At 37.0% G+C, this 23238-nt stretch overlaps 1 protein-coding gene across 1 annotated transcript in view; it reads right to left on the reverse strand.

Moving 5' to 3' along the window:
• The window catches only part of brip1 (BRCA1 interacting helicase 1), a 51398-nt gene that overhangs the window by 17357 nt on the left and 10803 nt on the right, over positions 1-23238 (reverse strand). Inside the window, exons 8-25 of the mRNA XM_083548660.1 lie at positions 21813-22034; positions 21309-21508; positions 20711-20843; positions 20427-20581; positions 19623-19794; positions 19338-19478; positions 18342-18503; positions 11749-11908; positions 11517-11638; positions 8047-8159; positions 7740-7822; positions 7083-7340; positions 5150-5878; positions 2747-3259; positions 2508-2611; positions 2353-2425; positions 784-984; positions 215-363 (exon numbers count right to left, since the gene is read on the reverse strand). Of these exons, the coding sequence (XP_083404786.1) occupies positions 215-363; positions 784-984; positions 2353-2425; positions 2508-2611; positions 2747-3259; positions 5150-5878; positions 7083-7340; positions 7740-7822; positions 8047-8159; positions 11517-11638; positions 11749-11908; positions 18342-18503; positions 19338-19478; positions 19623-19794; positions 20427-20581; positions 20711-20843; positions 21309-21508; positions 21813-22034 (3690 nt within the window). The remainder of the gene's footprint in view (positions 1-214; positions 364-783; positions 985-2352; positions 2426-2507; positions 2612-2746; positions 3260-5149; positions 5879-7082; positions 7341-7739; positions 7823-8046; positions 8160-11516; positions 11639-11748; positions 11909-18341; positions 18504-19337; positions 19479-19622; positions 19795-20426; positions 20582-20710; positions 20844-21308; positions 21509-21812; positions 22035-23238) is intronic.

A 23238-nucleotide genomic window follows, 5' to 3' on the forward strand; every position in this document is an offset into this window, starting at 1 on the left:
CCAATGCTTATGAAACCTGCACATATGAGTGCCCCTGCAATGTACGATTTCAAGGCCTTTAATCCATACAATGCATTTTCTGATAGAAAAAATAAGTCTGATGAGCAAATGATCAGCAATCTACTGATAGATGTATTTACTACTGTTTATTATTTGCTTGTAGTTTATCTACAGTATTACTTTTTCTGACATAAAATGTGACAGTTAAATCTACCTGGTCAAGAGTGGGGTCCATAGGGTGCTGGACCTCGACTGCCATTATGAGGCCACAATCAGTGCTGCCAGACACACAACTCTGACACTGCAGCAGCTGGGTCACTGAACACTTGGCCTTGTCCCATATTGCATTGTACAAGCACAAGCCTTTTGTTTATGGAAGTTTGTATGCACACAGTGAGCAAACAGAGGAGGAAAAAGAGAGTAAAGCAAACATGAGACAACATATTTAACTCCCATTTCACCAGAAATATCTAAAAGGAAAACTCCAGATTAATCAAAAGATCTTAAGCAGCAAATGAGCAAACAGAATAGCATTTTAGAGAGTGTTTTTTTTCCAGATATTTTTAGTGTCCTTGGTAGTCATTAAAGGATCAAGTAACAGACTTGCTATAAGCAATTGCTATCATTGTGTGGATACATTTAAGAGCAGAAACATACAGACAATACATAATTTCCTGTACACTTTTGTATTTAAAATGATCACCCATTAATCTTTTAGATCACATTAAACAGAGTCTAGAAAGAAAAACTCTGGTTATTGCAATGAAACACAAAACAGCTCACCTTTTTTATTCTCAGGTTTGTAGAGTTGAAGTGAACAGCGTAAGGTCTGTAAAGCTAAGCTGTTCTGGACCATTAGTAGTGAATTGCCATCCCACGGAGTGGCTCTTAAGGGACTACATGGACATTGTGGTCTCTTACTCAACTGCTTCAAGCTCCCCACTAGCTCAGACACTTCTTCACACAGTGCACTCTGTACAACTCCTAAGCAGACAAAAACACTTAACATGGGTTTTATATTTTATTTTCTCTATTTTTTTTAATGCACAAAATGGTAGCTACAGGCAAGTGGTTAAGCCATAGTTATATAAAGAGCAGACAATTTAAATGTTAGATTTCAAACTTTATGTACAAAAATACTTGCACACTTGGTAAAAAGGATGTGAATATACACAAAGCACTTTATAAGGATCAGAATACTACTGCTGAGTAGGTACTACTTTTGCTCTAAAAACAGCCTCAATTCTTTCTGGCTTGGTTTCCATCACTAGATGTTAGTTTGAGATTCTGGTGCATGATTGCAATACACAAGTTCATCTGAACTTTCATGCTGTGAATATCCCACTCTACCACATTCCAAAGGTATTCTTTTGGATTCAGATCCAGTGACAGGAAAGTCCACTGAAGAACACTGAACTTATTGTCATGTTCATGAAATCAGTTTGTGCATCATCAGGCTGGAAATAGTCATTAGAAGGGTAAATTGTGGCCATGACAATTTAACATAGTCAGCAACAATTCTCAAACAGGCTGTGACATTCAAACAGTGATTGGTATTAAGAAGGACAGAAAACTTGGCCCATGCGCCAAGAAAACAATTCCCACATCATCTCACTGTCATCCACTGAACTACTATTTCCCATACCATATAATCTGTGTGCCTCTGCAATTAAAACCAGGCTAAATTTCTTTAATCTTAACTGCTCAGTTTTATTAAGCCTACGCCCACTGCAGCCTCATCTTTGCGTTTCTACTACAGATCTTACTACAGCCCATCTGCCTCGAGATTTCTTGTGTTGTGCAATCTTAAATTCTGTTTTGATCATGAGAAAATCCTTTTTTTCTCCACACTTTGGCCTTATATTACTATGGTAAAGAACAATATCGCTTTCACATTTGTGGTTCATCTCATGGGTATTCTAATCTGGCTTTCTTACTGTTCTATAAGATGATGTGTGGTATGGATGCTATATTTCTGCTCTCAAAGTCTTCTTTAAATGATTGATTTTAACAACTCCACCCCTCCCTGTGCAGGTTGTTGGTGATGTAACTCAGTTTTTTGTGGGGTTTTTTCCGCTATAATCCTTACAATGTTTCTATCAACTGCTGTTTTTCCTTGGATGATCTGTTTAACGTCTGGTAGCTAGTATAGCTAATGCAGTATTTACTGATAAAACTCAAGACATTTAGAGTTATTAATTGTTAAAAAAAATAAAAAGTTGTTAAAAATATCAGTGTACACTTGGGCAACAAAAAATATCGGTCAATCACACGCTCCAAAATGTTTTGATCACTTGAAAAAAGGGTGGTTTCAAACTACATACTGGCAACTTTAATAATAGTTAAACTGACCTTGAGCAAAGGGAAGGAGCTCGGTCTGGCATAAACCACAGTGAAGTCCTTTAATGCATAGTGAACCACAGGAAAGGAGCTGGAAAAGAAAATAACTTGTCCCTAGGGTCACAACTGGAATGGTCTTAGCATTCTGCATAAACACGAGATTAAACTTTTTCCTTCTGCCTTTTGTCAGGCTTGATTTTGGATATTTTATCCTTTTCCACCATATTGATCTGCCTGCGTTTCCTCACACGAGACCTTTGAACTTTAATCCCTATACAATTGGCAACATAAAAAGTAATTTAAAAAGAAATAAATGCATAAAAATTCCGACAAATCTGTTTCTGTACAATATTGCTGACTCCATCAATTTATTAAAAGTGATATGAGACCTAACACATTCTCTTACCTCTCTGATGAACACCCGAGTCATCGCTCACTTCTCGTGTTCGGGGAGGAGATCTGTTCCTCTTATTACATCCAGGCAAACGTCTCTGACTTTTTCTAGTCTGTGGCTCTGGAGTCACAATTTCAAAGCTCACTGTAGACTGGCCATCAGCACTGAACTCAAGACAGTCCTTTACTGAGGGTTTAGTTGAGGTAATGCGCTTTGCTCCTAATCTCCTGGACATTCTCCTTACTGTCAATGCTGGACTCTTTGCTTTAGAATTACTACACTGCATACAGAAAACTGAGGCCTGCCTGCTTTGATATTCAGAATCCTCTATACACTCTGATTTCGGCACCATTGTTACTTGGGCCTCTGTGAAAACTGCACTCCTGTCTTCAGCTTTAACGTCCTGTACTAGAGATAAAGTAGGAGTCTGGGTTGGGCTTTTTGAAGATTGCGAAGCCGCCTGACTACTCTCTCGCTTTCTTTGTTTGCAGACTTTCTTTTTCATTCTCTCCATTGCACTTTGACCTAACAACCAAGAAGAGCATGTAAGAATTTCATGCAGAGATGACTGGATAGAAACATCTCATTTCTAGTATTTGGAAAATACTTCTAAAGTACCAAATATCTAAATCTATTCAGTATATTTAATTGATTATGGAAACAACTACAGACTATAAAGGCTTAAGATTATATTGTGCTTTACTGACATTGTTTGTTGCAGTGGTTAAGAGAACTTAAACGTGGTATTTGAATCATTACAGTCAGGGTGAAATTTTCAGACACTAGTTATGAAAGAGCAACAATTATACACACAGAAACAAATATTTTAACTTTTAAAAATGGATATATAGTTAAAAAAAAATTATGGTGTGCAAATAAATTGTTAAAACATTTCCATTTTTAAAGATAATTTTTCAAAAAGCTCATAATTTAATAAAATGAACACAAATCTGGTAGTAAACTAAAACTCCGTAAACTTCTCTTCACAGAATACAAAATCAGCATGAGAAAGGAGGAACAAGTTTAATGCAGTTAAATTTTTCAGAGTTATTCACTGGCTGTGGTAGGTCTTCCATGGGTGCAGACAAATTATTAGAATATGTTAATCAGCCAATTCCTATATTCTTACAAGATTGCATTGATACAAATGGAGCATACACCATTCCCTCAATGCAGTTATAAACACATGACAACACAGATGAAGACAGATTTTTAATTGAAAGGCTTTCCTGCCAGGTTCCTCTGTAGCCCCTACATTATCACTACATAAAGCTATTTAACAAGACACATTTTTCTACAACCAACAACAGGTAATTTTACAAAGACATCTCCTCCACCAGAATTGAGGCGTTTGGCAGAAAAATGACACTGTATAGTCATAACAAGAACTCCAATAATAAGGGTTCAACATTTTATTGCTAAGAAAAAGATCAGGAAAATATAAAGGCAAAAATATGGCTTACAAGAAACATTCCTTTTCAATATGCTCATATTAAGAACAAAATAAGTAAAAATCTACAGTTACTGAACATTTTTCAAATGGTCAATAGAAAACAAGTGTATTTTTTTCTTGTTTGGTGGATTCTTTAAATTCAAAACTAAAACATTCACTTCCAATAAAAACAAGGGGGGAAATGACCTTCTCTTCCATTCCACACCCATTCAAATCCAGTGAACAAACAGACAACAAAGGCAAAGCAACTCTTGTGCGCTTTAAAACGATTCACCTCAGGGCAGGGGTGAAGTTACTGTACACTATCGAGTCCAAACCACAGATTATCTCAGCATCCATGTGCATTTTTAAATCTCTACATTTACTTTAATATGAAAAATCAGCCTTGAAAAAAGAGAATTGTTTAGGGCTTTTACACCATAACATTTGGCACCTTAGAAAGAGAACACAATTTAAATTCTATTGCTTGTTTATAGTCAGTACATTAATCCTTAATTTTTTTTTTAATACAAGTGTATTATGCATTATGGCAATTTATTGTCCTTTCTCACCTTCCCAACAAGTTACATGCCTTATTAATATTCAATGGACATATGATTAAATGTTTCCTGTGTTTTAATATTAGTGTAAAACATTCCAGGTCTGAAAAAATTAACTGTATAACAAACCACTTTCTTTTCCTTATTAAAAAAAGCAAAACAACAACAAAAAATAAAACATTGCAAGATAGTGTTTAAATCTTCTGTGCAAATGAACCCCATTTGATGTTCACAGTACTGACACCAAAGCCGAACATAATCTGAACCTCTGAACATTTTTTTGAAGAAACAAAACAAAAAAAGAAAAGATACATTTATTTAATATGGTACAGCTTTGTATTTATTTACCATTTACAAATGTTACTTTTTAATGATCTGGTGAGAACTCCGCTGCGAGAGCGCAAAAGTAGGTAGAGAGTTTACCTGCTTCTCTGTTCGATGCTTTCTGCCTGGACCTGGAAAGCCTACGTGACTTGCTTTTGTGTTGTTGCTGTGTGGCCTTGTCCTCACTGAGTATACTAAAGCTCACCCCTGCTTGCTCTGCAGCACTACCAGACAATACACAGTCTCTGTTTGAAAAAACAGAGTCTTTTTCAGAAATTACAGCAGCTTCTTTAACATCACTAGAGCCAGCACATTTCCTTATTTGACTCTTCTCAGACTCAGGAGTTTCCTCTGTAGTTGGTGTAGGTAACTCATCATTTTCCTCTATGGTTGAGTCATCTTCTCCTTCAAACAACTCTGGAGTGTAAAAAATACTGTGGTCCTCCTCATCAGCATCTTCAGGTCCTATAACGCTAATTTCCTGGTTGGAAATACAGTTTGGAGGTGTATTAACAGGGGAAAGGACTAGTGGCTGAAGAGGAGGGTCAGGTGGAATTTCATTCGGTTTGTTCTTAGGAACAACTTCAATCTGCTCTTTCACTGTCTGATCAGGTGCAGGAATGCTGTCCTTATTAGCAGCTGCTAAATTTATACATGGGTCCAGGTCCTTCATGGGGCATTTAGATTGAAAGATAGGGGTTCTGAATCGAGAGCTGACTGGTGTGGACGTGAACAGAGTGGACACTGCGTGTGGTTTTGGCAGGATTTTAGGAACATTACACAGAGGAAGTAGTGATTCTGATTGATGCCGAAAAGGTTTCTGGTCACCTAAGCAAAAACAATGACAAAAAGTAGTTTTAAAATTAAGACAAAATTAAAGGAGTAAATTATTTTTATATATCGCATTGTTGATGCAGTTAACATCAACCATTTTATAATTTTTGCAAAAAGCTTCATATTTTATCGAAAAATAAAATACAATTTTAAATGCAAAGAAAGAGGTAAAAATTGGTGGCTGTGTTACCAGCAGAAGCCCATACACAGAAAAGTAACATGAATCTCACATAAATCTTGAGAAAGGTATAATTGACCAGAAATACATTTTTTCTATATTGCTCCAGTGTCCAAAACCTAGATTAAGCTGCATAAAGTTAGTCATTCTGTCAGGTCTGTCCCATTCTAAGACCAGGTGTGGATAAATAAATAGCCTGGACACCCAGGGCAAGCAGATATAACGTCAGATTATTAGTTTGTCATTCACACAGGAAAAGGAAAATAAATCCTACTTCCTATTAATCTTTGGTGTAAAAGTTTAAACTTAATAGACTTTATGCTGGTGTGAAACACCTCTATGCTCTATAACACATGCTCCAGTATCCTACTGCCTTCAAAAATAAGACAATGTGTTTTATGAGGTGGATTATTTCACACGGATGGCATACAATCTTTTTAAAATATGGAACGCACATAACTGGAAACACTGACAAAACTCAGCAAACTAAACTGCAAAAAAAATTTAATAGGGAGAGTTTTTTTTCTCCAATGTTTTTTTCTCTAAAAATCATTATCAGGCTTGGACAAGTGGAATGGAGTTTTGTAGGAGTAAAAAAAATTATTATTATTTTTTTTACACAGTTCTTCTTTTCCAGTGGAATGTTTCCTTTATTATACAATAATGCACTTAACTGGCAAGCTAGCTGGAAATTTATTGTTATATCACATTAGCTACATAAACAAACCTATTTAATTTTTGTTTTCTGAACAAAACACAAAAGATGAGCATCATTTGCCAAGTTAGATAAACAATAAATTTATCAACTGTCCACCTTTGAAGACTATCACTGTGTGATGTTTGAGATGTTATACATTAATATATTCCAGATACTGGCCTTTGGGTATTATGATTGAGTATACCGGTTTTCTGCGTTTTTTCTCCTTTCAACCAATTCTTGTCAAAAATTGTCCAGAGGCAAGGTAGTAATATATTCTTGTTCATTTTAATGTTGAAAGAATGCGACACTGCAAATTTTACCTGCTGCCAAAGGGTGGCTGACAGTGGGATCTGTAATCTGACCCTCAGAGCCCAGGCACTGGTTCAGTTTTGGAAGCTCAGGAAGCGACTGTAGAGCAGGTGATTGAATCCTGGAAAACTCTGGGTTAGCCTGAGCAAGCTCCTTGGTATGGCTCTCTACTTCTCCCTGCCGGCTTTGGGAGAAGGATACTAAAGACTGCATGGCATTTGTAAAGCTGTCATGATGCTTCACCAGCTGACGCACCCACTTAGACAAGCCTAGTATGAGCATGTGGGTAAAAAATAAAATAAAATAAAATCTTGTTAGTCTAACCACATCCATGTTTCTCTATTTCCATAAGTATTACACCGCTTTATCATCTGCATGTATAAACTTTTATGTGGTAGCTTCAATTCAATTCTGTTTGAACCACTATGTGCAAACGATTGTTGTGCAGAATATCATGTAATCTACACTTCTCACTCTACCACTGCAGAGTCCATTTGGTAACTGGTCATACGCAGGGAAATAATAGTAAAAGACCGCTATCACCACCTAGTGTTTGCTGGCATGCAACTATACATCAATGAGATGAGGAACCTTTTTTTTTTTTTTTTTAAAGCGGCCAACCCAAAATAAGCATCACAATAAGCACAAACATTTTCTTATTAGTTTACCTGTAATATACTTGTTGGGGTTGGCTCTAAAACGATCGTCCACTAATATAAGTGCACCCCAGTCATTTCTATGTCGAATACACCTAGGGAAACGGATGATTTTAGTGAACAAAATATAACTCATCAATTACATTCATTCATTTCCAGTAGCAGCCAATAAACTGTTTTTGACTGAGTCCCATCAGCTCAACATACTAATCTGCATTATTACAATAATGATGATGCAATTAGAAGATATTTAACAAAGGTAATATTCTGATCAGCATGACTATCACAAAATTTCATATGAAAAATCCTTAATACATACCTTCCCAGAGCCTGATTAAGGGCTCTGTAGGCCTGGATCTCATACCATCTGCCTCCAGGAAGAAGGCCTCTGGATTTACAGTGCTGGTCATTGTATTTCATCTTCAGTTCAACCTAAATTAAAAAAAAAAATAGATTTAAACCTAAAACAAACATTAATTGATTCCTAAAATAGGATTTTACACTGAACCTAAGATGCATCAACAAACCTCAAATAAATTAGCCATCAATGATGACAAAAACTGTAATATTACAAACCAAGACTAAATATCTATCTCTCTATAAGAACATGAATTAACACTTGCATAATCTAAAACTTTTGAGTGGTTAATGTATAAAAAAATATTTAGACTGATTTGGTCATTTTAGTCCCTCATTTACTACACTATACAAAAGCACATCTGCTAAATGCTGTGAATGTAATTCTACAATAATGCAATACTAACTGCCAAATCATCTATGAACAAATGTCAAAAATGTTAGACAAAACCTGCTACAGAAAAATCACACACACATCATGGTCTGTCACATTAATTCAGACCAGCTGCCTGATTAAAACAAAACCCAAATGCACTACTTTGGGCTGAACAGGTGAGAAGCAGAGGCTACCACTTTGATAAAGGTGACCGTCATGACCTAAAGAGCTTTTATAAACCTCTGTCTACACTCAATGCTTTGCTTGGTTCAGGGTGGAAAAAGTTGGCATGGAATGGAGTAACCGGGCTGCTGGATGAAATGAGCCTTGCCATACAGAGTTGTCAGCCAATTTTCACCCATCACTCTGCTTCTTACCGCTAACCTTTTAAAGCTGACAAGTGAAAAGTTCAGCTCCCTTTGGGTAGAACAGGTTGGCAACGATTTCTAACTGCTTGTGACAGGTACCATGTGTTCAGAGGCATCCACTTAAAGCCAAAAGGCCACCACCAGGACAGGTAAAGCTTGTTTCCAGCAAACATCAATGTGCATTGTTTGCTTCAGCAAATGTAAACAAAGAAATTTTGGAAGTATGATTTTAAGATTTTAAAGATATGAAGTCAAAGTTTAAATTCCTAATGTTTTTAAGGCTATTATTTTTAAAAATGTTTACTTTTTAACTTATTTTTAGATTTATAGATTTATATATATATATATATATATATATATATATATATATATATATATATATATATATATATATATATATATATATATATATATATATATATATATAGCCAATAATCCAGATGCAGACCTCATGTGATGCTCAGAGACAACACGAGTGAATAAAGCTCTTCTCATCAAAAATAAAGGCCACTAACTCAAGTCTACCTAATTCCAATCAGGGTCCATTTCAGCATTGGGGCCTTTGCCCCCTTGAACTACGTTAACACTCAATTCGATATGACAGGATGCATATGTGGAAAAAGCCAGTTTTAGCTGAGGGCCAAATCTTTAAAACCACAAGCTGAAAGTGATTTGTTAAATGTCAAAAGATGGCCTGCTTCAGCTCTACCTGCTCATCCCTAAAAACAGATATTGACTGAGCTGCATGATTCATGACTGAATGATTGTTCATGCACCACGTGTTTAAAAATAGATTTATATTGACGCACTACGGCCCATGTTAAAATTTTGCAATGCCTTATTTCAAATGGAATCGGCTTAAAAATATATTTTACAAGCATTTCTTACAGGCTACTGTGTTGAGAAGGAACATCAATATGCATGCAGTCAAAGTAATAAACATACCAAAAAGTGTTTATCGCCATTTAAATATTAGCAAAATTACAAAGCAAAAACTTGATCAATTTCTCTGCATTTTATGATAAGACACGTTTTGTGTTTCAAATGAAAAGTTAAAGCACAGCATGAAATGTAAATGTGGATGCATTTCACTCCTTTGGAAAAAATAATGATCGTTGTGGATTACATGTGACTATGACAGATCTGTCAAAGCGCCATCTGCAACAGCATACTCTGTGTGTGTGTGTGTGTGTGTGTGTGTCTGGGACAGAAAGGCTGTACAGTAGTTATAGGAGCCACTGCACTCTACCAGTCATTAGTGTCAATGTCCTCTGTTGCGACTGGCCTAATGAGGTAATCTCCTAGACATCAGAAAGCCCTCTCATTATCAGCTCTGGATGTCACCATATCATTCTGACTGATCAGCACACTGATATCAAGAGGAGAAAATGCCCAGAGACATCTCACTGTAAATGCATATATAATGAGCAAATAAAATTTCCAACTGCTTAACAAACAAGAAGCTTGTGAAATAAATATATGCTGTTAATGAGTCATGGCAACATGTGCTATCTTTTCCAAACTTAGCTCAGTCCATCTTATACAACCCATTTCTTAAAGGAACTGATACATTGCCATAACTGATCTGAGTCTATTTTTTGCTCACAAATGCATTAGGAAGTGATTCCTATTTCATGGATAATCATGCAAATGAAATTCAAATTTACATTCTGTTATGGACTATAATTTTGCAAAAATGATTGTGCAGCCTGTAGCAAATTGAGTTAAAATAATGAGAGCCAAGCACTTTGTTGTACCAGTAGTGTGGAGAATGTATGAGGTTGAAGACTGGATCATCATGTGTGGCAATAACAAAGTACAATAAAACATATCTTCTTTGAATTTGAATGCACTTTAGTCAAACACCAGTCTTGTATCTTTTTTCCTCCACCTCTAAACCATGTGGCAAAGCAGTGTCTTTCTCTGTGTGAGTGTTAGTGATGGCATATTATCTGGGGGCAAGCTGACATAAGCCAAGAAACAAACACTGTAGAGTTCTGTCAAGCACAATGTGCGGCATTTAAGATATCACATGCCTTCTAGTGGAGAAGCTGGCATGCACCCTATTCCCCATTGGCCAATCAGCTTAATGCTTGACCAGGACATTTTGAAAGCCTTAAACAAGAGCTGCAATTAAAACCTACCTGATAGCCCCCTACAGCCTTATCCAAAATGGAAAAGCAAATCAGTTTCCAGAAGAGCAAAAAAAATAAATCAATCAAAGCATTTCCCCAGAGGTAAAACAGTCATCCTGCCAACAGTTTCAACTAAAGTAAAAGGTTTGGAAAAATCATATACACATGTCCCTCATGGTGACACACATGGTAAGAAAAATTTCAATACACTCTGACAGCAAGGTAGAAAGAGGGGGTAATCTTAAAGGTCAAGATTATATGCTAAGGACAGAATTGAAAAAGTACAATCACCATGGAATTAGTTTATGGGTCACAGAAAAGGAAAGCTACTGCTTTGTACACTACTCTTTTCAAGGATCTATCTAGAGATATTATAAAATAACTATGCCGTACAGGACAGTTACAATAAGCCTAAAGCCAAGTCCAGCTCTGTTGTTGATCTCCAGGGCTGGACAATTTTTTATTGAAACCTGACAATAAAACCTTGCAGAGCATCCTAGGATACTGCTGTAGAGAAAGAAAAAAAAAATGTCTAGTAGTGCAGCAAGTTTACCTGCAGGTCTTTGATGTTAGGAAAGGGAATGCCAATAGTGACAACTGCTCTGGCATTGTCATCAGTAAAATCTAGTCCCTCACTCACTTTCCCTCTGCAAACTGCAATCAGAAGTGCCCCATCTGAGAAAAGATTAAAGGAAAATAATCTTTAAATAAATCCCTGCACAAAAGATTTTATTGAATATCACACGTCCACTTTGACAATAGAACAGAGGACAATTTTTACTCACCCCGGGCTCCACTTTGACTGATTGCATTGTAGTACGTTTGTAGCAGCTCCTCAAAGTCACTCTTGGCTCCACCACGTGGCTCTGTGATCACTGCTTTCTGCTCCTCCAGCTTCTCCCACAAGCCTGTGTTCATCCAGCGATCCCTCAGCTTATCCAGCATCTACTCAGGCACACAGATTTAACAACAGCTTCAGTGTATTTAGTGTATTTGTGTCAGGAAAACAACATATAGCTATAACTGTGATAACATTCGGATACTCAATACTCAAACATAACTACCGTATATACAATAGTAAGAAGTTGTGTGAGATTTGCACTGTGGAGCTGGAGTACAATTCTGACAATGGACTTCTTTCCTGGGATGTAAATATTTACAAAAAAACATATAGGAAATACCATCTGCTGCCCGTATAAAATTAATTAAATTACAATTATGGCATTCGGAAGATGCCCTTATCCAGAGCGACTTACAACTGAGCAGTTAAGGGCATTGGGATTTAAATTTGTGACCAAAGTCCAATGACTTATCTACTGAGCTACTATATAATTATATGACTATTAATTGTTTACTACTACTGTTTCACTGAGGAAATCATAAATTTTTTACTGATAAAATAATAAAACACTTCATTGTGAGCTGTAAGTATCCAGTATAGCAGATGAGTGCTTGGTTTCTCTTTTTTGCTGGGAGAACACTGACATTTTGTAAATGATTTGTCAACAAAAAAACAGAGAATTAAAAGCATCATAAGAATAAATACTTCATCATATAGAAAACGTTAATGCAAAGCAATTAGGCATGGATGATCGAGAATTCGTTAATAAGCTTATAAGGTGAATACTTAAATGAACAAAAAACAACACATTTATTTACATCAGTTTGGGATTACTTTGAATACAGGTTTTTTTAATAGATTGGATCTTAATAGATTGGATCTATGACTAAATCCACAGGATAAAGAGACATGATCCCAGCTACTTAGCTAAATCATGTTTTAATAATGATTAAGATATAAAGCCTTGTTTTGCAAATACATGTGCAGTCAACCCCGGATAATTTGTGGTTCATAATCCATGGCTCGGAAAATTAGCAGGGTTCTCATTTGGAACCTAACTAACAGCAAGTTGCGGATTATCTTTAAATTCGCAGGAATCCGCAGCGGGACCGAATGTTCAGGAAGGTTAGGAATAACATTTTTAACTATGTTATCACTAACAAATTTCCGAAAATTTGTAAAACACATTATTGTATTAAAGTGACAATGTCTAGATGAATTCACTACGGTGCCAAAAGGGCCAAAACTCACGAGTGGTCTTTGAAACATAACCCCTGCGACTTTTGAGGGACCACTGTATACATATTATTTATAATTTCTTTGTAAAAAGAAAAAAAAAAAGGGAAAAATGTGTTTAATGGCTGTACTGCACACTCTCACAGACAAATATCAGCGGTCTGCCTCCCACACATAGAGACACTTCAGATACTTCCTATTACAAAAATCACCACTGGAGCCCAGTGTGGTAGAGCAAAAAGTCAGTGACTCTTTAGGGAGTAACACTGAGCTTTTTTTCTTTTTCTTACCATTCATATTTTGTTTCTTTGTCCACCCCCCCCCCCCCCATTACATTTTCTTCTTGGGTAAGCATGCATTCGTGAACAAAGGGAATCTTTACTGGTGTAAAAAAGAAGCACAAAGAACCCACAAAAACAACACGGATAAAAGAAAGGTATAACATATGACTCATTCTTCTAATGGATCAGGTCACTGAATTTACTTTAAGGGACAATGTTATTAATTTCTTTCCCCATTCAAAGTGTAAACTGATAACCCCAGTGTAACCTGATCTGAAAATCCTGGACTTTAAAAGACAGGGACATGTGCAAGCACAAAGACTCTCGTGTAAGCTCATTGTTTATATTCCCAGAGCTGTAATTTGTTAGGCCTTATAAAAATGGATGAAATACAATACAGTGCCAGTCCAGGAGCCTTTTGGCTTGCACAGTAATGGTCCTAATGCTTTTATCTCTCAGACTCTGTAAGTAAACATCGCCCTGAATCTGCCTCCATGCTGCCATTTAATTACGTACACATTTTCCAAAGTCCTTGTCTTCAAACTGTGGAAGCCAGTTCCAAAGCAGCCTGTGAAAGTGGAATTCATGCGTGCTATAGAACTGAATATCTACAACAGATATCCATGTGGGCTTCATTAGTAAAGCTAAAAAGCTAGGCTTTCTTCTTCCAGCTCTATGCTTATCCTGCTTTATTCTTGTGCTCTCGTAATTAGTGTTAAAAGCAATATGTATGGTGCAGTACTTCTTTAAAAAGAACCAAAGTGGCCTACTACATGTTGGTGAAGTAGAACACAGAGCTAGGGGTATGAGGGAAATCGCAGTGGTTGTAGTGGAATAAGTGCATGGCCTTCATGACTAATTCAGAGTCATTATCTGACAAAAGCAGTTTTTTTTCTCCCACAAGGCTCAGAGTACAAAACAAGAGATTCGAAATTTCAAACTACACATTTGACTGATGGTCAGGTACACAAACATGGCAGCAGTGCCCCTGTGCCAACCTATCCTGACAGACAATAACACAGCAGCACCAAACAAACACCAAACTGTACTATACAGTGCATGAGTATTCACCTTACCTTTGACCTTTCACTGATTTTTAAAGTTTCACCCTGGAACTGAAATCTACTGAATCAAAATTATATTAATATTTGGAATATCTGCAACATCAAGTCCTGTTTAGTGTTCTGAAGTGCTTGGGTTCAGACTGGAAAAATGCTCTGTGCGTTTGTTTACTTTATCAAAGAATCCAAAACCAGACAACATGGAACAATACGAGGACTGAGGTATTCGTACTGCAGCAGCTATTGTTGATTTAAATAAGACAGGCACCAGATGGTACAACACAAATCTCTCATGTCTTACTTAATCTGTACCTTTGGGAATTTTTTTGTTCTAAAGATTAAAATCTACTGTTAGGCTTTGAGTCATTAGACTGTTAGCAAATATTCTTTCAACAAGTCTTTATCAACTGTTAATCAGTCTAGGCACTACCCCAACATATCTGGCCATAATTTACACCTGTTTCAAAGAGTTAGAGAAACTGCCGGGCAAAACTAGTTGATGTTAGTGATCTAAATATTTAACTTTGTGCAGATCACACATTTTTGCCCAAAATTTTGGTACATAAAAAAAAATATATATATATTATATTTGTACACAGACAAGTGACTGTGTAGGAGGTGATCTGCATTAAAAGCTATTCTGACTGATCACCTTATCCTATGATGAAACATTTTTATGAAATGATAGCAACCCTATCCACAAAACAGTTTGATGCCATGACCTTTACAGTCACCAGATCTAAAACCAACTGAAAATCTTTGGGGAAAGATATGTTCTATTTGTCAGACAGAATTAAAACAGTCTGAGGAAATTTGAGGAAGAATCCATTAATTTCTGTAATCTATGCTAATGTGCAATCAAAATATTCTCTATAGCCTTTATTTAAGCCATCCTTAAAAAAAAAAAAAAAAAAAAAAAGGATCAGGGATTTCATTATATGTAGACAACATTAGGACATGTTAGAGGTCAGCATCATTGCATCCTTTAAAAACAATGTAAAAATAAGAGATGTGGGATGAGGACTGTTTTGAATTGAACAAACAAGAATAAATAATTTATAGACCTTTCTGAGTGAAAAAATATATGCATCACTTAAATTGCACAAAATGCTACACTGGACAGCATGACCCTGCTATCCAAGGGCATGTGATAATGTAGTGGCACTTGTAGGTACTGGATTGTGGCATACTGACTCACTAATCACCACCGTATGCACATCTCTTTATCTGTTTCTCTTCTTTGTCATGACCACTCTGATGCTTGGAAGCAGGCTGCCCTTTTTTGCCAACACTCAAATAATGGAAGCCGCTTGGAATATGGGAATTCATTAATGAAACATGCAGACCCTGGTGGTTTCAGGCGCAGACGTGTAGCAGATGTGAATAATTCAGTTGTCAAATATGACAACGACAATTACGCCACGGCTGGAGTCAAGCGGCGGCTGTGCCACCTGCTGGTGAACAGCTCTGCTTTTCTGAACTGACGCAGAACAGGCCATTAGCACAAGGCCAACAGTCCCAGAGCTAAGAGCAGCAGATAAAGTGCAAGATGGATCCGGTTTTATCAAGTCAAGAGCCTGCCTCCCTAATGCAGAGCTTTGAGAAAGGAAGTTAAAAACACTTCAGTTCACATGATGGCTGCAGGCAAAATATTTACTCTAAAATACATGTGAAACCGAGTGACTCACAATGGGCTCGGAAGTGGACCACGTCGCTCAAACCTTCCTCCTCTTGCTGCTGAGAAAGCATTAGGAGATTCTTGTGGACCCAATGTGGTAAACACTCATGAGTAGAGAGATTCAGCACTGTTAGCTGCTAATGGAGCTCAGTGTCAGTGTTTACAGCTCATTTACAGCTCAAATGGGCAGCAGCTATGGAAGCAAAATCTGGATTATTCCCTGTGATGAGGCCTGGTCAGTCTTTCATTCAAAGTGGAAATAAAAAAAATAATACCCAAGTTTGCTTACTGTATGCAAATACTTTATTTAACTATTAGTAAACCCTACCTATATTTTCATATTTATGTATTTAAAGACAAAAAAATTTATAAATGAACGTTTAAGGTCCCAGAATTTTCTCTAAACGTAATATATAATTGTAATATATTTCAACAGATACACCATTTGCATGTGTATGTTTGTCATATGAAGTGAATAGGATGCTATACTGGCTTTAGCAATGTTTTCACAAGGACTGACTTTTATATAAATTAGAATAAGAAATATATATCAGGAACAAATAAAAAATTATTTAAATAGAAATTTAAATTAAATAGAAAAAGCAGAGTTTTTGATCAATTACTATATGGATGTTACGACTGGATCGACAGAAAGCATAAGCTAATATTTAGAACTATGTTAAAGGTTCTGTATTAATATTTGAAAACCTGCAATGGGGTTTTTATTAATAGTTATTTTTATTTTAATAAAAATTATTAATAGTTAAATCCAGTCATTAAGGATATTTCCCATTTCACCAAAATCTTCTTACAAAACATGATGGTTTTAAGCAAAAGGCCAAGGCAAGGATAGAAAGTAACCAAACTGTACTACATAATTTTTGTCGAATATATTATAATTTCTTGATGTTGGCTGATGTATAAAAAATATTGAAACTTGTTTAAATGTGTGTGATCTAACAGACTAAGTGTCTGAGATATATGTATTTACTTATGCATAAATTTGCCTAAAAGACACTGGGCTGCACATGAAGGGATCTGAAGCTCTTAGCTCATTCACCCTGCAGTGCACTTTGACTTTGATAGGACAAAAGCTAAACGGATACAGCCTCCCGACACTCACTCCCCACCGGCACCAGGCGCCAGTACAGACGCATCTTCACACAGACAGCATGGCGACATCACCCCTAATGGCCCTTATCTTAATCTGCTTTAAAAGCATCTTGCATTTCTCTGAGATCTTTTCACCTCTGCAAACCAACATTTAATAAGTGCATCCCCCTCGGTTGTTTCCAGTTTATTTCTCCTGTGGTCGAGCCAGACGATGAGGGGCACTGTGGTTTAATGAGGTCAAAACTACTACAAACCACAGCTCTACAAGCAAGGTGAAAGGTATGTGTATGTATCTGATTTGGTGGACCAATACACACTGTACACGTTCATGAAACACACAAACATATACATACATACATACATACATACATACACACACACAGAATGTCGTATCTGACAAAGGTATAGAGATCATGTAGAAAGGCGTCTGGAAACAGAAGATAGTCTCGGCTATTTCTCAAATGGGAATTTGTGGCTCCAAAACATCCATAAACTCAAAGGCTCAAAAGAATCCCCAGGCTGCTCAATTTTCTGATTAAATATTAATCCACATGGAGAAGTCATGTATTATCATTGAAAACCATAACATACAACAAAGCCATGTCCAAATGTAAAATACAAAAACATGCGCTTTAGCTGTAACAAATAATGCATGTCTACATATGGATACATTTCAGAAAGTCACTTGGTCATTTAGAGGAGTCATTGTGACTAGCAGTTTGAATGAAAATCAATTATTCATGGTAAAGGCATAACAAACAAAGGAGAACTAAGTATTTATCAATGAAAGCCTATAAGTGAGCTTGTGAGCTGAAAGTTGATACAGGCAGGAAAAATGCTGGTCTGTGCACTGTGGTTTGTGTAGTATCCATTATACACTAGAATTGCCTGTTAGAGACTAAGTGGCAAACAAAGCCTGCCTGACATCAACTACTGAATTTTAAAACAAGTGCCTCAGGTGTCACTTCATAGCTGCTGAAGTGACGCATCAAGTACAGTATGCAGCAAGTATGGAGAGGAATAAAAAAAAAGGAATTTGGGGCTTAAACTATGGTCTCTATCACCACCCAGTGGTGAGCACACACAGGTACAGATACAGCTCTCTGTTAAAAAAGATCTAATTTGTTAAAACCTTGAATACAAGTTAGTTAGAGTATCTAATTTTTACCTTGTAAGATGGCAGGAAGCAGAGTACACCTCGGCTCACCGTCTGGCACACTTTCAGCAGCAGTGCGCCTACCTCATCCTGGAAGGTGAAGGTTTCAGTGTGCTGGAATGTGGCACACAGCCTACGGCCCTGAGGACCTGCTCCAATGGTGCCAACCCATACCTGCAACATTTTATGCCATTGTTTAAACCCTCACATAATGTTCCTAAAAAGGCAAACACACAGCTAATCTAGTTTATTATTAAGCAGATAAAACACTACCAAAGGTGTCCAAGTATTAAAAGCAACCAATAAGCAGCCATTCTCATACAGCCATGAGACTTACAATATATAGTGTCTGTCTTAATTTTCATTGTTTATTTAAAATTTGTTTTAGTATAGTATTTGTCAATCATCATTAATTAAGTCATCATCCTTAAAGAAGGAAGTGGTAGCTCAACGGATAAGGCTTTGGGTTAATGATCGGAAGGTCAAAGGAACATGCCACAGCACAAACTTACATTTAAAGTTATTATGGAATTCTGCTGCATTATAAAGTATATGCTCTTCTTTTGACATCATTTTAATCGATTCTGTAATCTTATACAGTAATCCCCCGCTTTACTGCGGTTTGAAACTCGTGCCCTCGGTTTATCGCGGAATTGCATTTTCCACATATCCAATTTGTTTCGCTGATTTATAGGGAATAGTTTTTATGGAGTTTTATTTTGAAATAATGAAATTAATTAATACAAATATAATTATTAATTATAAAATTAAGTAAAAATTTTTACTTACTTTACAGTACAGTACTGTATACATAAAATAGCATTTTTGGGGTGGCGTCCGTTGATCGCGGTTTTTCGTTTATTGTGGGCGGTTTTCAGACGTGACCACCGCAATAAAAGGGGATTACTGTAAAGTGGTTATTTAACAGTTTTACCTCTAATTCAGTCATTTTCAAGTGAAATTATTTTCAAGAGTACAGTTTTTGGCTACATTACCAGCGGTACTAACCTGAGACTTGCTGATAACATGGCTGGCCTCCAGCTGGATGGAGAATTTGAGGCCCAGCTCAGAAGAGAAGGACCCCATGGGTGAGAGTGTACCAGAAGTGAGCACTATACTGTGTACCGCTGTGCTCAGATTAGAAAATGCCTGCCAGCACACACATACACCGTTATCATCGAGTGCTTATAGAAAGGAAATTTATGATTTAAGAGACTGGTTGTTTTTCTCTTTTACCTGCACTAATGTCACACAAAATTAAATCAAAACAGGCTGACAGGGTCAGGAACTCACCACAGCAGGATTAAGGCACCAAAAGCTGAGTGTGTGCACAAGGGTCTTGGTGCGAGCCATCTGGCGGCGGTTGCGACGTGGCCGGGCAAAAAAGCCCTGGGCATCAGGCACATCCTCCTGGGTAATCCAAACATAAGTCTGCTGCAGAGCTACTCGGTAGTCATCTGCAAACCTGTACATATAAATATACACAGATTTAGAATTCACCTTCACAAACAATATTTGGCACAGCTGCCAGCTATTCTAGTTCATGTTCAAGTTCTATAAACTTGTGAAACAGTTGAAAAGATCACAGTGAAAACCATAAGAACAAAAAAATTCACAGTAAAAGCAACAATTACAGCACACAACAAAACATTTTTAAACATGATAGAAATGCTAGGATCAACAATGTCTCTTTGATTAGCTATTTATACAACTAAAATAAATAAACAATGTAATTAGAAATTTCTCAGTGCTAATGGCAGGTAAATTAATTAAAGTGAACAAGATTTGACTTTTGAAATGAAAATGATTTGCATTAAATAAACTGTAGATAATATTACAAATTAAATTAAATAGTTAATGAGCTTAAAATGTCAAAATAGTGTTATAACAAAAATTCAGATGTACTGGTTAAGTAAATTTAAATAATGTGGACAAGTTGAGAAAAATATCTGCACTCCTGAGTATAGTGACAAGCACCTTAATGAAATGTTTCCTTTGAATTCTTAACCTTTAAAATCTTTTTGCTGTGTCACGTTAGCATGTAAAACCACCTGTAAAAACCTTAAACAGCTGGAAAAAGACACGTTTGTTAATGACCTGCAGTTTTGGTGGAACAGGAATCCCAACACCATAAAAAGGCTCTTGAGCACAATCTGGGTCTTAGAGCTGATGGTAGGAACCTGTACCATGCTCTCTCTTCCATTCACCAACCCAACCCGCTCTTCTTTCTCCAACACTGCCTCAAAGTGCTTCTGCTCAGCAAGCAAACACACACAATTATAAATATTCTTCTTTGCTCAGGGAAAAATAAGGGAACAAAAAAACATTAGAATTGAGAATGTCGAAGGTGGACTGTAAGCAACACTTTTGGAACCGGATACCTGAAGCACTGGAAATGTGGCAGCTGTTATGCCAAGACCATGGAAGATGTCCAGGACTTCTTTCCCAGTCCACACCTTATAAGCAGTCTCATAATCTCTGTCTTGCAAAATACCGGAACTTTCCTGTATCCAGCTGCGCACACACACACACACACACACACACACACACACACACACACACACACACACACAACCCCATTTATAAGATAAATTTGATACCAGTTGTGGTTTCACAGTCTTGTCCATTATGTCTTTGATTATTAGGCATTAATTTGACATGTCCAGATCTTAACTGGCTATCCTAATTTGTCCTGCAATTAACATCCTGTCTCATGAGATGATACACAAGAACTTGTCAATAGAAAGCATGTTGTCTCTGCTTAGTAATCGATAAAAGATTGATAAATTAATTTCTACATGATGCAATCTCCCCATTATGCACAATCATTTATTTCCGATATCATTAAGCTTTATTTACATCTTCTTATCAAGTTACATTCTGTACAAACCAATAGCCACATGGGAGTTAGCAAAGAGATCATATTTAGATCATTCTACAGCCTGTAAAAAAAAAAAAAAAGAAAGAAGGAAAGTGTACTTGAGCAGGCTGCAGCAAATGGCCAGAAGAGCCTCATGGTGATTCCGACGGATGTTGTGTGTCACCATGTTCTCAAGATCATCACGTGCCTCCTGCAGCTGATTCTGGTTTAGAGTGAAGCTGGCAGACTCACGGGCACAATCCTCAATGTTATGAGCCTCATCCAACACCACAATTTGCCCCTTTAGATTAATGTCCATCTGTGGAAAAGATAGGCGCAATCAAAGACTTCATTAAGTGATGTAAAATGGTACATGATTGATAAGTTAAACATCAGATTTTCAAATAAAATGGTACCAACATTTATCAAGACTAACGACATGATTTATAATTTCATGAAAACTATTATATCTTAATGGAAATATTATAGCACAGATAACTTTGTTATACTAAGATATGTATATACAGTAGCATCTAAATGCACATTATGGTTATTTTATGCATTCCTATTAATTTGTCAATTTATTTTTTTTAATAAACGGTCTAACTGGGAAAGAAACTCACACTGTCCCGGATAAGAGGGTCCAGCAAGTAGTTGTACGGGCAAAACACAATGCAAGCATCCTGCATAAGCTCCCGAGCTGCATAGTAGGCACAAGAACGCAGCTTGCTGCCCAGACTGACAAGTTCTTCTATGTCCCAGGCCTGGTGCAGCCCATGCACCCACTGCAAAGTATTCTGTTCTCGCATCTTATGAACATTGTGGTAGAATCGGCATAGTTGCCCCTGTAAAAGAAACAAAACCCAAACTGAATAATTAAAAAAATATCTAACTTCGAATTAATAAATACTTAGACTCACTTTTCACTGAAAACTTTAATAAAATAGACCTTACTCAAATAAAATGAAAGGTCAATATTCATCTCGAACATTAGACAGTGTCTTCAGTATGCCATTAAATCAGCTGTAGAGCAATTCATCGTTTTCATTTATAACAATGGCAGCACTGTCACTGCTAAAAGACACATATCTGTTTCATAATTAGAGCAGGTGTCTTTCTGCAGGACTATTAAATTGGGCTTCTGTTCCATGTGCTGGGACTCACTGGAGCCTGCAATGGACTGATGAGAGGCAGAGGCTGACATCAATTTCAACTGTATTATGGTCAGGGTGATTATCTATTAGAGAGAGCATGAGATTAACACTGCCAGGACAGGGCCATTTCACTGCAACTGTCATTTGCTTTATGACGGTGATGAAAGTAAGATGTGTGACCTTATGGCAAATGCCTCAGATGGGGATAAAAGAAAGGTATGGGGGTTTCAACCCTGACTGGAAATGAGATTGGAGTCAGTGCTAGTGGCTTATACACTTCTATGCAGAGTTAATATCCATGTCATTAGCCTTGCACGTGTGGAACAAGGTCAGGAGCTAAGCAATAGGTGCATATAACCCAAGATACATGGTGTCGAGGAGGATGATAAAGTCTCTTGTTAAAACAGACCGCATATGAAGCATCTGACAAGTGTGCATTAACAAAAAGCTTTGTATGAGTGATTAGGGGCATTATCACCCACAACTGGTCCCCACAGCTCCTGTGACAAGGATTTCACTCAAAGAGCATTCAAGAGTAGGTTTATGTTACAGTGGCTATAATCTGAAGGCAACTAATCATCTTCCCATTACAACAACCTCAAAGTGAAAAGGAGCCTCACCAAACTAGTGAACACTGACTATCCAGCCTGAAGGCCATGACAAAAAGCAGGGAGCAATTGTTTCCTTTGCAAGGTAGAACTGAGGTCAGAATGAGTTCAGAAGGTTCTATTTGGGTGTCCTTTGGTATAACAACTCATTTAATGGGACCGCAATCAGAGAGCCTGATCTTTAGATATTATACCTCCACAATCAGCCAGAATAGCTTCAAGGAGCCTTGGCATAGAGTTTACAAACCTCTCTTACTATAATAGGATGATCAATGCCATTTAAAAAA

Source organism: Silurus aristotelis (assembly GCF_946808225.1).
Source record: "Silurus aristotelis genome assembly, chromosome: 8".
Taxonomy (NCBI): Eukaryota; Metazoa; Chordata; class Actinopteri; order Siluriformes; family Siluridae; genus Silurus; species Silurus aristotelis.